The following is a 16,461-nucleotide window of genomic DNA, read 5'->3' as shown; positions in this document are numbered from 1 at the left end:
CAAAATGTGGGGTCCCACTTAGGAATGGGCCCCCTTGGAAATACTAACCCTCAAACTACTCTATACTGTCAAGAAGCAACAGTTAGAACCAGATGTGGAACAAATTAAGAAAGGAGTACATCAAGGCTGTATATTGTCACCCTGCTAATTTAACTTATATGCAGAGTATATCATGTGTAATGCCAGGCTGGAAGAAGCACAAGCTGAAATCAAGATTGCCGGGAGAAATATCAATAACCTCAGATACGCAGATGACACCACCTTTATGGCAGAAAGTGAAGAGGAACTAAAGAGCCTCTTGATGAAAGTGAAAGAGGATAGTAAAAAAGCTGGCTGAAAATCCAACATTCAAAAAACTAAGATTGTGGTACCTGGTACCATCACTTCATGGCAAATAGATGGGGAAACAATGGAAACAGTGAGAGACTTTCTTTTCTTGGGCTCCAAAATCACTGCAGATGGTGACTGCAGCCATGAAATTAAAAGATGCTTGCTCTTTGGAAGAAAAGCTATGACAAACATAAACAGCATATTTAAAAGCAGAGGCATTATTTTGCCAACAAAGGTCCATCTAGTCAAAGCTATGGTTTTTCCAGTAGTCATATATGGATGTGAGAGTTGGACTATAAAGAAAGCTGTGCACCGAAGAATTGATGCTTTTTAAGTGTGGTGTTGGCAAAGACTCTTGAGAGTCCCTTGGACAACAAGGAGATCCAACCAGGCAATCCTAAAGGAAATCAGTCCTGAATATTCATTGGAAGGACTGATGCTGAAGCTAAAGCTCCAATATTTTGGCCACCTGATAAGAAGAACTGACTTGTTAGAAAAGACCCTGGTGCTGGGAAAGATTTAAGGCAGGAGAAGAAGGGGACAGCAGAGGATAAGATGGTTGGATGGCATCATCAACTCGATGGACATGAGTTTGAGCAAGCTCCGGATGTTGGTGATGGACAGGGAAGCCTGGCATGCTGCAGTCCTTGGGGTCACAAAGAGTCAGACACAGCTCAGCAACCAAATGGAACTGAACTGAGCCTCCAGTAGTTCATCAGTTACTGTTTGAAGTGTTCCCACTGAAAGGGGCTTCTGCTATGTACATACTGTGATTCTCTGTATCTGTGTGGGGTCTGTCTTTCTGAATTTCAGAGCAGTAGTTTGTCTTGTGACCTCAATTCTCTGATGGACCTGAGTTGTTGATTTACAATTTGTTCAGTTTTCTTGTGAGGATAAGAATGATAACTTCTATGGTCTTTACATATCATCTTGGAAGCTAGAAGTGCTCGTTTGCTTTTTTTTAAAGTAACCCACCTCCTTATTGAGTAAAAGGGTTTTTTATATTTTGTGGATAAAGTACTTTTTTGTCAGATACATGGATTTCAACTAGTTTCTCTTTTAGTTTTATTTTTTTCAGTTGTTCATTTTTATTTTATAACAAAATCAGCAAAAAAAAAAAAAAAAAAAAAAAGAGAGAGAGAAATGTCACCTACATGGAAAATTACAAAAAAGGAAGAGATCATACAATGGACAAAGGGCTGTCTCTTCAATAAATGGTGTTCAAAAACCTAGACAACAACATTTAAAAGAATAAAACTAGAATGCTTTCTTTTATAGCATATAATATTTACTCAAAATGGATTGAAGGACTTGAATATATGATCAGAAACCATAAAATTCCTAGAAAAAGAAAAATAGAGTAACCTTATTGACATCGGTCTTGGTGATGCTTTATAGCTCTAACTCCAACGTCAAAGAAGATAAAAGCAAAAATTAAATGGGACTACATCAAACTCAAAAGTTTTGGCACATTGGACAAAATCATTATCAAAATGAAAAGACAGCCTAATGAATGAGAGAAACTACTTGCAAAATCCTATGTCCAATAAGGGGTTAACGTCATAATATATGAAGAACTCATAAAACTCAACAACAAAAGCCAAAATGACCCAATTAAAAATTGGGCAGGGGACATGAATAGACAGTTTTTTCAAAGTAGGTATACAGATGGCCAACAGATACATGAAAATATGTTCAACAACACTAATTATTAGATCAAAACCACCTCACACCTATTAGAATGGCTATTACCAAAACACAAGAAATAATAAATGTTTGAAAGAATATGGAGAAAAGGAAATCCTTACACACTGTCGATAGGCTTTTAAATTGGCACAGCCACTATGGAAAATAGAATGGAGATTCCTCAAAAAATATATGAGTAGAACTATAATATGACCCAGCCATTCTACTTTAGGGCATTTATCCAAAGAACACAAAGACATTCATATGAAAAGATATATACAGCATTATTTACAATAACTAAGATATGTAAGAGACATAGGGTTGATCTCTGGGATGGGAAGATCTTCTGGAGGAGGGCACAGCAACCCACTCCAGTGTTCTTGCCTAGAGAATCCTATGAACAGAGGAACCTGGCAGGCTGCAGCCCATATGGTCGCACAGTGTCAGACATGACTGAAGTGATTTAGTGCTTAGCACTTGCACACAAGATGTGAAAAAAAAAAACATGTGACTATAGATAGATGAGAAAATAAAGAGGATGTGATACAAACACACAGAAGAATATTACTCAGTCCCAAAAAAGAGTAAAATTCTTCCACTTGGGCCAACATGGATAGACCTTGCAGGTATTATGCTAAGTGAAATAAGTCAGAGAGAGAAAGACAAATACTTTGTGATTTCACTCATAGGTGGACTCTGAAAGAAAACAACAACAACAACAAATAAGCTTATAGATAGAAAGAATAGATTGATGTTATGAGAGGGCCAGTGGGAAGGGCTAGTGCTGAGGGAAATGGGTGAAGGTGTGATATTAATCCTAATACCATTTTTGTAGATCCTTTAGAATCGTTTATGTATAATCATGCTGTATGTACATACTGTTTTGCTTATTTTTTTGCTACCTGTAGGTATTTTATTTTCTTGACTTATTGCAGTATCTAGAACTTAGTGTACAACGTTGACATAGTGAGAGCATGTTTTCCCAGTTTGCCCCATTCCCAGTCTTAAGGAAAGTTTCTCTTTCAATAATAACTACAAAGTGTGCATGGATGTCCAAAGTTTGCTGAGAGTGTTCCCTTCTATTTATAATTTTCTGAAAGTATGGGTTTCAATTCTGACTAATACTATTTTCCCTGGTGTCTCAGATCATAAAGAAACTGTGTTTGATGCCAAAGACGTGGGTTCAGTCCCTGGGTTGGGAAGATCCCCTGAAGGAGCACATGGCAATCCACTCCAGTATTCTTGGCTGGAGAATCCCCATGGACACAGGTGCCTGGTGGGCTACAGTCCAGGGGTCACAAAGAGTCATACACAACTGAGCGACTAAGCACACACACACATTTTTGTTATAATTTTGTTTCTTTAATGATTGATACTTTATCATTATGAAGTATCATTTTGTTTTGTGTGGTCATCTTTTTTCTATTAGTTCTCTTTGGTATTGATATCAGATCAGATCAGATCAGATCAGTCGCTCAGTCGTGTCCGACTCTTTGTGACCCCATGAATTGCAGCACGCCAGGCCTCTCTGTCCATCACCAACTCCCAGGGTTCACTCAGACTCATGTCCATCGAGTCAGTGATGCCACCCAGCCATCTCATCCTCTGTCGTCCCCTTCTCCTCCTGCCCCCAATCCCTCCCAGCATCAGAGTCTTTTCCAATGAGTCAACTCTTCGCATGAGGTGGCCAAAGTACTGGAGTTTCAGCTTTAGCATCATTCCTTCCAAAGAAATCCCAGGGCTGATCTCCTTCACAATGGACTGGTTGGATCTCCTTGCAGTCCAAGGGACTCTCAAGAGTCTTCTCCAACACCACAGTTCAAAAGCATCAATTCTTTGGTGCTCAGCCTTCTTCACAGTCCAACTCTCACATCCATACATGACCACAGGAAAAACCATAGCCTTGGCTAGACGAACCTTTGTTGTCAAAGTAATGTCTCTGCTTTTGAATATGCTGTCTAGGTTGGTTATAACTTTCCTTCCAAGGAGTAAGTGTCTTTTAATTTCATGGCTGCAGTAATTTTGGAGCTCAAAAACAGAAAGTCTGACACTGTTTCCACTGTTTCCCCATCTATTTCCCATGAAGTGATGGGACCGGGATGCCATGATCTTCGTTTTCTGAATGTTGAGCTTTAAGCCAACTTTTTCACTCTCCACTTTCACTTTCATCAAGAGGCTTTTTAGTTCCTCTTCACTTTCTGCCATAAGGGTGGTGTCATCTGCATATCTGAGGTTATTGATATTTCTCCCTGCAATCTTGATTCCAGCCTGTGCTTCTTCCAGTCCAGCGTTTCTCATGATGTACTCTGCATAGAAGTTAAATAAACAGGGTGACAATATACAGCCTTGATGAACTCTTTTTCCTATTTGGAACCAGTCTGTTGTTCCATGTCCAGTTCGAACTGTTGCTTCCTTACCTGCATATAGGTTTCTCAAGAGGCAGATCAGGTGGTCTGGTATTCCATCTCTTTCAGAATTTTCCACAGTTTATTGTGATCCACACAGTCAAAGCCTTTGGCATAGTCAATAAAACTTTATTACTTACATAGATATAAATTTTCATTTGAAATAATTTCTCTGATGTTTTAATTATTTTTTTTTACTTTATTAAAATACTGAGTTTATTTCACATGTATATTTTCGTCTCCCCACCATTTCCATCTGTCTGACCACCACTACTACTATTCCTATCATAACATTCCATACATACTTAAAACCAAGCAAAGGGTGGAGTTCCATCTTTAAAAACTAAACAGGCATTTTGGACAACACATTCTTGGCAATGGAACGTGGACAACATTTATCAGACATGGTAGGGAAAGTTCTCACTCTGCATTATAAAAAGGACAGCCAGATATCAACTGTTACAGAAATGAAATAAGACAGAAAATTTTAAACAAACTGTTTAAACTATTTTCTTAAAGAGACTTCCTCCACTGCCAGAGATCTTGAATAGCCTCCTGGTCAGTCATCCGGAAACAATTCTTCACATAATTGATAAACTTGGCTTCCACTTTGGGAAGGGAACCACCTTTTTCCATACTTGCTTGCATTTTTGCTTTAATGTCTTCTACAGAGCTAGGTCCTTTAGGTGTTTTCGGTGTTTTTTCCTGTTTTTTGAAGGATTCTTGACCTTTTGATCTTGGTGTTGACGGTTTTGAGTCTTTTCCATTTTGGTTCGATTTTTGTGCATTTTTGGCTGGAGTATCTCGTACAGATTTCTTTACTGGAGCTTTTTCTTCAACTTCCTCATCAAAATCATCATCATCATCATCTTCATCATCATCATCATCGTCATCGTCGTCATCATCTTCATCTTCATCAGCAGCAAGCTTCACTTTTTTCTGGGGAACCTTGCTACCACTTCCAGGGGCAGAACGCTTTCCAGATAGACTTAGGAGTTTCACCTCCTCCTCCTCCTCTTCTTCTGACTCTGCATCTTCCTCCACGGCTATTATTAATTATTTTTTAAAATCATTAGTTCAATAATTTGATAACAACGTCCCTTGGTGTGCTTTTAAACATGTCTCTCTTGCTTGGAGTTCACTGAGCTTCTTAAATACTTAGGATTAATCAAATTTGAAAAATGTCAGCCATTTTTTCAAATATATATATATTTTTCTGCCTGACACATTCTACTTTGAGAACTTCAATCAGCTTTATATTAGACCATTTTATGTTGTCCCACTGATCACTGAAGCACTATTTCTTTTCCATCTTTTAGTTACTGTGCTACGTATCCTATACCAGTTCTCCCAAAACATCTAGAAGCACAAGTCCCTCTATTCCTCTTTTATTTCTATATATTTAAATTTTGTTTCTCCCCCAAATGTGTTTAATTATTAATTCATAACAGGAGATATTGTACAATTTGGAAACAGAAGTTGTATTCTATTCATGAATATAGTTATATGTATTTGTTAAAAATAGTTTGTATTATGTATACATGGTAGTTACCATTCATTAATAAATACAAAACCAAAGATGACCAAATATTTGAGGAAAATAAACAAAGCAAAGGATACACAATATGAAGTAACAAAACAAATGCCTTCAAAAATTATAACTATATAATTTATAATATAAACTACAAGAAAGAAAAATAATTCTAATTGGTATCCTCAAAATGATTTGCAAAGCAAGACACTGCATTTGAAAAGCAAGAATCGACTGATCTGAAAAAGAAGTTATCAGAAAACAAAGCAACAACAAAAAGTTTGGAAATTAAAGTTTGAGAAAATAGTAAATTCAATAGATGGGATTAAAAAGTACAGATGAACTATTCTAGGGTTTATTTCAGCATCCTATTAATGCCAACCACCTTGCAAATATGGCAAAATGTTCACCACAGGAGAGAGATTTAATAGTCAGCTCAGCTCAAAGTTAAAGTTGTATCATCTTTGTTTCTTGGAAAATAACCACAAAATTTCCTCGGTTGTCCAAAGCATCAGTTTCATAAAAAAAGGACAATATATTGCAAAGTATTATGAATAATCAAGTTTTCTGCTTAAATCCACCCTTATGCTGTGTTTTCTAGCTATACACTCTGAGCTGTTTCTAATTGCATTGTCCCAGGTAGAAAAGATGAATCTTTCAGTATTTAATTAACACCAGGAAAGTATTAGAATCCTTTTAAGACAAAGAGAAACTAGAATTTAATCTTATCTTGCAAATGTGTTGATCAAATATCTTGATCAGCACTGCTATGCCATGAATCAGTAATTCAGATTAACTTCTATTTTTTTGTGTGTTTAGAGGAGTAGATTTTTATAAGTAAACTTGAATAGCAGAACTGAAAATTTTGATTATATACAATACAATTATAAAGTTAGAGTCAGCACATCCATAAATAATTGTTTGAAGTTTGACAATAGATACACTAAGTGAATTTGATTGGCTGGACCAAATTATTGAGTGTGGAAAGTTTGTTTTGAATAAAATTAAATTACATAAACAAAGCACTGATGAATGGTTAACACCAGGCCAGTGTTTATACTAAATCAAATAAGTTGAGCTGCTTTAGACACAAGCTAATAAACTAGAACATGCTTTGTTTCTTTAGGGTGATGGGTATAAGAATGTCTATTATGTTAAGTATGATTGATAGTTACTTTTTATGAATCCTAGTAATGAGCTTAAGGCATCAAAATGTCTCATATAATCAACATTATCATCTAATGTTTTATATATCTAAGATAACTTTTTAGTCAACATATTTTTCCTTCAAATTACTTCTTTGGATATTCTTGTGTTTTTGTTCAGTCCTAGTTACAAGGGTATTTTTTACAAGTTTGTCTATAAGTCAAGGGTTTGAAAAGTATAAATAATGTTTAAAATGGTGACTTTTTTCAAGAATTTTCTCACCACCCTTGTGAAAATAATGTGGATGAATACTAAGAATGTTATTTTGTTTCTCTTTGAGATATTCAAGACTAGTGCTGAGCTATTCTAGAAAGAGTGGCAGTCATGTACTCCTTTATTTCTATTGATCCCAATTATAGAATTACTTTTATTTTAAAAGATGTTCTAAATCTAAATCTCTAAATCTTGGCTTCTAACCCAACAATGAGATATTTGGCATCAATGCCAAATATGTGTCAGGTTGACTATAGGTTTATAAGGAAGCCACAATCCTTATAGTTATCCTTGAAACATGGATATAGTTATTTGGAATATTGTGAAGTAAAAAAAAGTTGATTTAAAAAAAAATTTTTTTAATTCCATAGGGAAGGGAAGTTGAAAGACATAATTTGCATAGAGAGTAGCAGTAAACCTGGTAACTCCTGGGAGTCATCTCTTCAAGCCACAGCCTAGGATGCTCATTTCCCCTGCAAGAAGCCTGGCTGCTGGCCAGTGTCCCTCCATTCAGTCTTTTCTACAAAACTTCATCTCTCTACCTTGAATTTCCTCATATTTTACTTGTCCTCAATTCCTTCCTATCTTCTTTCCTTGACAAGTTATGTTAAATGAAATCAGACTATTGTACTATCAGCAAATTTAGCTTTAAATTAAATAAGTTTTTATTTTCTTCTGAAGCGAAAACCTGAAAGCATAAATCATCTCCTCAAGACTTTTCATTCTCCACTTTGCTTTGTTCTCAAAATCTTTAAAATATCACACTGAGGTGATTATCGTTGGGTCCCCTCCTCTTTTCATTTCTTCCACTTCTCTCCAATCTAGTATTTGCTTATGTTGTCTGTTCCTAGTTACATGGCAGAGTGCCCAGGTCACATCTGGAAAGACTGAAAATTGGACTATCAACCCACAGAAACTAACCAATGTCTTTTACTATCACAAGTATTTCATAGATAGAACATATTGTGCTGATTAATCACAATGGCAGGGTTAGAAATAATCCAATATCTCCTCTTTGAAATAGTTGATAGGCAGGTTAAGAAGCATAAGAAGCTTAAATTCAAAACTAGTGAAATAGAGCATAAGATGGGAGAGCCCACAGTGATTTCAGGCTGTTAGATAGGTAGGTCCAGATTTCCAACTTTTATTCATGTGAGAGGGTTCATCTATGATGTTAATAGTTAGAGTGCTTCTCTATAAAACATGAAACTAGATGCCATGGAGGACAAGAAGGTAAAAGATGCATGGAATCTTTATCTATGATGTGCATGCCATGTAGCTTAAACATTGAGATGTTTAGTTAAATGGTGTAATACAATATAAGAAAATGTCAAACAAAATACTACTGGTTTTTTGTGATTTAGTAAGAACAGAATTCTATCTGGATAGCAACTGTTTTATATAATATGACTATAGAGTAAGAAAAAATGAATATAAATTTAAGCCAATGGATTTGATTATAAGGAGCATGCCATGAACAAAAGAAGATGAGTTTTTTTTCTTGGACAGAATGACAGTGGCTCTGCTTTCATTATGGAAGTGGGAAAATACGATTTCATGGTTCCTTTCATTCCTATGTTTTAGATAATAACTATTAATTATTTTTATTCTCATTATTTTTATTTATAGTTGTAGTTTATCAGTGTATCTCCATGGTAACAAATATACAGCAATTAAAATGCAGCAGTTAACCATGTCATCTTTCTGTAATGATTTTAATTTGTAAAGCCATTAAGTGCTATGTTAAAAAGCAATAGACTATAAAAGGTAAGAATATGAATCATAATTAGCATTATAATAAAATGATTAGACAAATAGAATACACTTTTAATGATGTGCAGTTAACATGCTATGAATGCAAAAATATAGATGGCCCACAGTCCATGTAAATAGCAAATTGGTATTTCTTTTATGTGGCCAAATTGTTAGTTAAGCAGTCCCATTTCCCCCATACAATTTTGAAAGCAAAACATCAAGAGCTAGTGACTCTTGTAGCATAATAAAGTTGCTATCATTTTATTATTTTAGATAGACATATCTAATTCTCTCATAATTTGCTCATTTTAATATATAGCTTTTACCTATTTTTATTTCTATTACTTTCTAGTAGGTAGATGTTGAAACCTAATGGACATGGAAAATCTAATGTCTTTAGGTTGGCCAAGTAGATTTATGCTTAGTTATGATATTATTTATACATTAAATGCTCAATTCAAAAAATAGCTTGGAGTAAAAATGATCTAGCTTTAACAGAATATTCTAATGATGTAAATTTAGACCAATAAAAGTAAAACAGACTTTATTCTGAATATATATCTATATTTCTTGATAAATCCAAATAATTCCTAAATGTTTTTCTAAATTCTGACTCTCTCCTAAAACACAAGCCTCTAGTTTTGTCTTAGAGTCAAAATATCAAAATAGAGAGACAAACACATGATCAGGAGCAGTGCACAGTGCCATTGTGGTTTTCAGTATGGTTGGAACACAGTTTCCATTTATTAGAGACCTAGAATTTACACTAAAGTCTATTTTTACAACAAAACCCTGGACCAGCATCAAGGAAACAGGCTAAATCAAGAAAAGTAAGGAGAGTGGGAATCAAGACTGGCATCATGTCAGATTCAATGCAGAAACAGAAGTGTCAGAAAACTTACCAGAGAAAAAAATGAGTCATGGTGACTGGGGTGAGTGATTTTCTGAGAACCAAAGTAAGAAAAATACAAGGCTATTAAGGAAACTGATTCAAGTAAGGAAACTAAGATAAATAAAGCAATTGTTCTGGCTTGGGTCAAGTGCTTTTATCCCTGTTTCTCAGAACTGCATTGTTGAATATGATAACTACTAACCTCATGTATGGGTGTGAGAGTTGGACTATAAAGAAAGCTGAGCACTGAAGAATTGATGCTTTTGAACTGTGGCATTGGAGAAGACTCTTGAGAGTCCCTTGGACTGCAAGGAGATCCAACCAGTCCATTCTGAAGGAGATCAGCCCTGGGATTTCTTTGAAAGGAATGATGCTAAAGCTGAAACTCCAATACTTTGGCCACCTCATGAGAAGAGTTGACTCATTGGAAAAGACTCTGATGCTGGGAGGGATTGGGGGCAGGAGGAGAAGGGGACGGCAGAGAATGAGATGGCTGGATGACATCATTGACTCGATGGACGTGAGTTTGAGTGAACTCCGGGAGTTGGTGATGGACAGGGAGACCTGGCGTGCTGCAATTCATGGGGTCACAGAGAGTCGGACATGACTGAGCGACTGAAAAAAAAAAAAAAAATGACTGAGCGACTGAACTGAACTGAACCTTATGTGATTAATTTAAATAATATTTAAAGTTCCAGTTCTTCAGTTTCACTAGCCACTTTTTAAATGCTCAGTAATGGTGTGTGGCTAGTAGCTCCTTTATTGGAGAGGTGTAGAATATTTACATTATTGTAGAAAGTTCTCTTGGATAGCACTGACCTCCGCTAATCCTAAAGGAAATCAGTCCTGAATATTCACTGGAAGGACTGATGCTGAAGCTGAAACTCCAATACTTTGGCCACCTGATGCGAAGAACTGATTCATTGGAAAAGACCCTGATGCTGGGAAAGACTGAAGGCAGGAGGAGAAGGGGACAACAGAAGATGAGATGGCGGGATGGCATCACCGACTTGATGTACATGAGTTTGAGCAAGCTTCGGGAGTTGATGATGGACAAGGAAGCTTGGTGTGCTGCAGTCCATGGGGTCACAAAGAGCTGGACATGACTGAGCGACTGAACTGAACTGAGAAATATGAATCAATCCCATGGTGAAAACTAAATGGCTATAAAGAGGAAACTCTACTCAACATCCTCTTTTTGTAAATCATCAAACTGAATATATGAAACAATAGCACTCAGACACTGTACAACTGGTGATACAAGACTGAAATCCATGAAAGCTGAGACACTGTGGGTAAGATCTATAATCAGAACAGCTACCTACCTGGACATAATAGTCTGGCCACAGCACACTGAGCAAGAGTAGAGGATGGAAATCATGCTGAATTGAAGAGTCAGATGTCAAGAACCCCTAGCAACTTAAGTCATTGGAATATATGGGGAAAAACATTGGCAATGAGGCATTGTGCAGAGGGTTTTCCAATGGGTTCTTGGCAGTGGAGCAAACTGAGCATTAGCAGACAGCATTGGGCTTACTGGATTGTACCTGCTACAGAAATGATCCCAGGGAGAGTGCAAAAAAATTATAAATATTCTTTTTAAAAATATGTTTAATGGAGTATAGTTGATTTACAATGTTGTGTTAGTTTCAGGTGTATAGCAAAGTGAATCAGTGTAAATATCCTTTTAACCTGGTGGGTATTCAGCTGAGACATCAAAAACCCTCATCTCAAAAACAAACAACAGCAACAAAGACCTACTCTAGATCTGCCTTAATAAAGCCTAATGTCCTAGCTACATTTACAGGGGAGATAGTGTATAAATGTTGAATTCATCCAGCTAGAGGGCCTTGGGAAATGTAGTAAGGTTTTTAGAGATCCCCAATAACAAAATGTGAAACCAAGCATATACAAGTTCATGATGTTCAGCCAGGAACTGTACATGAAACTAGAACAATAATAACTTTCCAGGGAAAGATAGGGCTTCCCTGGTGGCTCAGACAGTAAAGAATCTGCCTGCAATATGAGAGACCTGGGTTCAATCCCTGGGTTAGGAAGATCCTCTAGAGGAGAGCACAGCAACCCACTCCAGTGTTCTTGCCTGGAGAATCCCATGGACAGAGGAACCTGATGGGCTGGCAAAGAGTCAGAAACGACTGAAAGACTAAGCATCCAGGTCACCAGGGGAAGATAAAAGACTTCAGAGCTTCTAAAATGTATCAATTACAATGTTCAGCATAAAACAATATAGTAGAAGACATTTAAGACATAAAAAAACTATGACTTACAGTCAATAAAAATAGTCGATAGAAACTGACTCATCAAGAGTCAGATGTTGGATTAATCAGGCAAAGACTTTGAAGCAGTTTTGATAAACAAGTAAGTTCAGAGAATTAAAGACCAAGTTGTTTAAAGTATTAGGGGAAAATGTAAGTCTTTCCTTAGGGTGTGCGGCAGCTGTCACAGTTTTAAGAGTTGGGGCTGGCGATGGAGGGACTAGAGTTGGATTCAGGTGGGAGGCAGGTTTTTTGCTGTGCTGTGGCCACCACCACCCTATTGGTGGTGGGACTTGATCCAAAGTTGCTGGAGCAGGGGGCTTCCCTGATGGCTTAGATGGTAAGGAAACTGCCTGCAACGCAGGAGACCCAGGTTTGATCCCTGGGTCAGGAAGATCCCCTGGATAAGGGAATCATTACCCACTCCAGTATTCTTGCCTGGAGAATCCCATGGACAGAGAAATCTGGAAGGCTAATGCTACAGCCCACATGGTCACAAAGAGTTGGACATTGTTGAGCCAGTTACACTTTCAATGTTTACTTTTTTTTTTTTTGTGGAGCAGAAGCCCTGAGGGTCAGGCCCAAACTGGTTTTGTTCCCTTTAAGAGTGTGTTTTCTTCTCCCTGAAGGGAACCCTTTGCCTCCTGGGGTCGGGTGGCAGAAAGTGCTAAAGCAGTGAAGCCTGTGAAGGCTTCTGACTCCAGTCAGTCACAGGCTGAGAGACAGTGTATTGCCTCTGCAACCTCAGGTGCCAATTCTCTTTGTCCCTCACAGCTCATCATACCCTCAGCTTCCACCACCTCTGCCCATGGTACAATTGCTCTGCGGGGCCGAAGGCCTGTGTGGGCTCTCAACATGTACTGGGGATGGGTAAGCTGTGTTGGAGTGGCTGCTATGAGAGATCCCAGCTGCTTCAGAGGTGTGCTGCTGGAGAAAGTGTTAATAATGGCTGCAGCCACCCACCCAGGCTCTGCCTCAGGACTGGGTTGCCTCTGGGTCCCATAGGCGAGTCTTTTCCCTTGTCATGGCTACCCTAGATCCAGTGCTGCATTGCAGTGTGGAGTGAGTGGAGCCAGAGAGTATGCTTGGCCCAGGCTGGGGTGCTCAATGAGTTAGTTGTGGGAAACCCTGCAGTTGCTAGAATAGATTTCTCTCTGCCCTGTCTGAGGGCAACCAGTGAGTGCCAGTTCAGGCTTCTTCAGAGCTTCTGTTAGTCTTAGAGGTCCTCCAACTAGCCAAGGGGGCTTGTCTCCCCTCCGTAGGATGTCAGAACTGCAGCACTCACTCTGGGACTTGAATTGTTCACTCCCCAGGTTCGATGTCCTCCCATGAAGTCTCCCTTTTTTTCTGAGTTCCCTCTCAGGGGCACAGGTCCCCCATGGATTGTTCTTTCCCTCTTCCAACCCAATTACCTGTGGGTCTTTCTTACAACCTTGGTTTTACAGGAGTCCTTCTGCCAGTTTCCAATTAGTTTTCAGTGAGAATTATTCCACATGTAGATTTATTTTTGATGTGTTCGTGGGCAGAGGTGAGCTCTATGTGCTCTTATTCTGCCACCTTGATTGGAATCCCCTTGTAGCAATTATTTAAATTATATATTTTGTAATTCAACTTCCTTTAGATGTGATATTTTGCTGTTATCGTTTAGTGCCTCAGTCGTGTCTGACACTGCAACCCCATGGACCGGGCTCCCTATCTGTGGGATTTCCCAGGCATAAAAATGATAACAAACACCCAATTATGTCTTGACTCATCATTTAATCATTACTTGGAATTGCTTATTTTTATAGAAATTTTCCTATAATTTTATCTGAATGTTTGTACTTGCCATTATTTGAAATTTTTGCAGTGGCTTTTCTCATACAGAGCTCTACATTTATGGCTGCCACTTGAATCCTATTGGCACTTCAAATTTTATTTACTCAAAATTGTATGAATATATTCCTTTTTCCACATCATTATTTCTCTGAAATCCCCACATTTCCTAGCATCCCATATCTAATCAATCCCTCTAATGTCTCTCAAAACTGGTCTATCCTTTCTTGTCCCATTACAGTAATTCAGGCCCCATTACTTTTTATCTGGGCCCTAACTATCATAATGGCATTACTTCCAATCTATTAATTTTCATACTTGCCGGGAGCCAGTGAGGCATTCCACTCGTGACAAAGGTCATGAGGAAGGAGGCTCGGCATACGCAAAGGCGGGATCGAGCCTCAGGAGTCCCCCCGGATATTCTCGAGCATCTACCCCAAAAAATCAGAGTCTGCCTACTTTATTGCTTTGTGCTCTCGCCTCTGACTTTACTGGGGGCTGTCCCCTACCACCATCTCGCTCTCTCTGTCAAAGAGTTAACTTACAGCTCCAATTAATAAAGTTCCTGGGCAATTAGGAGTGTTTAAATCCAAACCCCTCAGATGGCTCTCTAACTTGCCTGACAAGTTTACCCGGACTCCTACAGCTATGCATACGATTGTTTACAGTCTCCCACCCTTGAGAGGCATGGGAAGCTTAAGATATTCAAATAGCTTAGAACCTCTCAGAGAGTTAGAAACTGTCAGAATAAAGGATTTCATTGATGAGCCAATGCTTGTTGCCAAGTTTTCACATCCCCTGAATTGTATCCTTGAATGTGTATTAATTAATATAGTTGGTATATAGAAAAAATAAGTAGTGGCCTTGGTGTTAGTAACTTTAGACCCTTAAGGTAATCAAGTCTTTCCTTTGTTGTAAACCCATTACACATCCGCCCTATAGGAATGCAATTTTATCTTCGGAAGATGGCGCCAAACCTTAAAATAATTACTCTTAGAGAAAATAAGTCTTTGTTGATAATTCCTTGTCAAGAGTCATAAAATGTTAATAGGCCTTCTGGCCAGAAGATGATGTAAATCACCTAAACCATTTGTATACGATAAATTTGCAGGAAAGAAACCCTGGTTTTTGATAAGGATCAAAAACTGCTGACTTTGCATCCCCTATTATCCTCTATGTGTAACTTAGGGTATAAAAACCCCTGTTGAAAATAAAGCTATGGGCCTTGCTCACCAACGCTTGGTCTCCCCATGTCATTCTTCCCTTTAACTTCTGGCTGAAGTCTCCATCTGGAGCGCGGATATCCTCTGTGACCATTTATTTGCCTGGGCTTCTAAGACCCACTCGAGAAGGTGTCTAAGGTGGGGCACCTTCCGCTATTCGAGAGGGCGCCTGCGGCCTCCGTGGTCAGAGCTAACCTCGTGTCACGGGTTATATTGATTTTCCGCGTAAACCAAGCTACTCAGCCTCTTTTCTCCACTGAATTTTCCTACTGAGCTATCCTCATTCTATTACTCTTTATATCTCTAATTAGCATATAAATAGTCACCTAGGCCCTCTCTCCTTCGAATACCCCGGGTTAGCCGGGGCAGGACCCCGGCACATACTGTTTTCTTTCTTTCAAGATTCATCCTCCTAATGCCCACCTTAATCATTATAGAAGGCAACACTTTCTTTTATTAGATTTCTTTAGAGATTGGGTGTTATATTGTCACTTGGAATCCATGTCACAATGTGTGATATGTAGCAGGAAAAGACAGGCCATTCCCATTTCTCCAAGGCACATGGCATGGTGCAAGCATTCTGACTGCTTCAGGGATGTTTTGTCATTTGGTCAACTGAAAGATTTTGCAGGCTCAGAAATGGCGAGTAATAGGTAAGGAAATTAAGTTCCCGAATAAGTGTGCTGATAGTTAGGCAACAGTGACATCTGTCTTCAAGTGAGTTTTTAGGTGACGAATATTTGGGATTGTCCTCTTCTCTATCATCAGTCTTCATTTAATGGAGCAGTTCATAAGTATACCTGGTTTTATTGTGCTTCATACATGTGGCTTTTTTTTTTAATTGAAGATTTGTGGCAGCCCCGTGTCAAGCAATTCTATTGGTGCCATTTTTTCAACAGCATTGGCTCGCTTTTGTCTCTATGTCACATTTTGGTAATTCTCACAATATTTCAAACGCTTTCAAAATTATAATATTTGTTATTGTGGTCTATGTCAATGATCTTTGAGATTACTACAGTAATTGTTTTGGGTTTCATGAGTTGCAGCTGTATGAGATGGTGGGATTAACTGATACATTCATGTTTGCTTTGACTACTCTTTCCACTGACAGTTCCCCAACCTGTCTCTC

General features: G+C 38.3%; 1 protein-coding gene across 1 annotated transcript; it reads right to left on the bottom strand.

The window, feature by feature from the left end:
• Positions 1-4,704: 4,704 nt before the first annotated feature.
• LOC109563773 (nucleophosmin-like) lies at positions 4,705-15,740 on the bottom strand. Its single transcript, XM_070798060.1, has 2 exons — positions 15,659-15,740; positions 4,705-5,467 (listed from the first exon to the last, which is right to left on the bottom strand). The coding sequence occupies exons 1-2, from the start codon at positions 15,738-15,740 to the stop codon at positions 4,935-4,937; spliced, it is 615 nt and encodes a 204-aa protein (XP_070654161.1). The 3' UTR covers positions 4,705-4,934.
• Between the last annotated feature and the right edge of the window lie 721 nt (positions 15,741-16,461).

This window comes from Bos indicus, chromosome 10 (genome assembly GCF_029378745.1).
Source record: "Bos indicus isolate NIAB-ARS_2022 breed Sahiwal x Tharparkar chromosome 10, NIAB-ARS_B.indTharparkar_mat_pri_1.0, whole genome shotgun sequence".
NCBI classification, from domain to species: domain Eukaryota; kingdom Metazoa; phylum Chordata; class Mammalia; order Artiodactyla; family Bovidae; genus Bos; species Bos indicus.
Note: the sequence above shows the minus strand (reverse complement) of the source record. Positions and strands in the feature narration are given on the sequence as shown.

Excerpts from the sequence above, each read along its gene's own strand:
- LOC109563773 (XM_070798060.1), bottom strand. The coding sequence starts at position 15,740 with ATGAATCTTGAAAGAAAGAAAACAGTATGTGCCGGGGTCCTGCCCCGG. Across the intron at positions 5,468-15,658 it reads TCGAAGGAGAGAGGGCCTAG|CCGTGGAGGAAGATGCAGAG; the intron begins GTGACTATTTAT and ends AATTAATAATAG.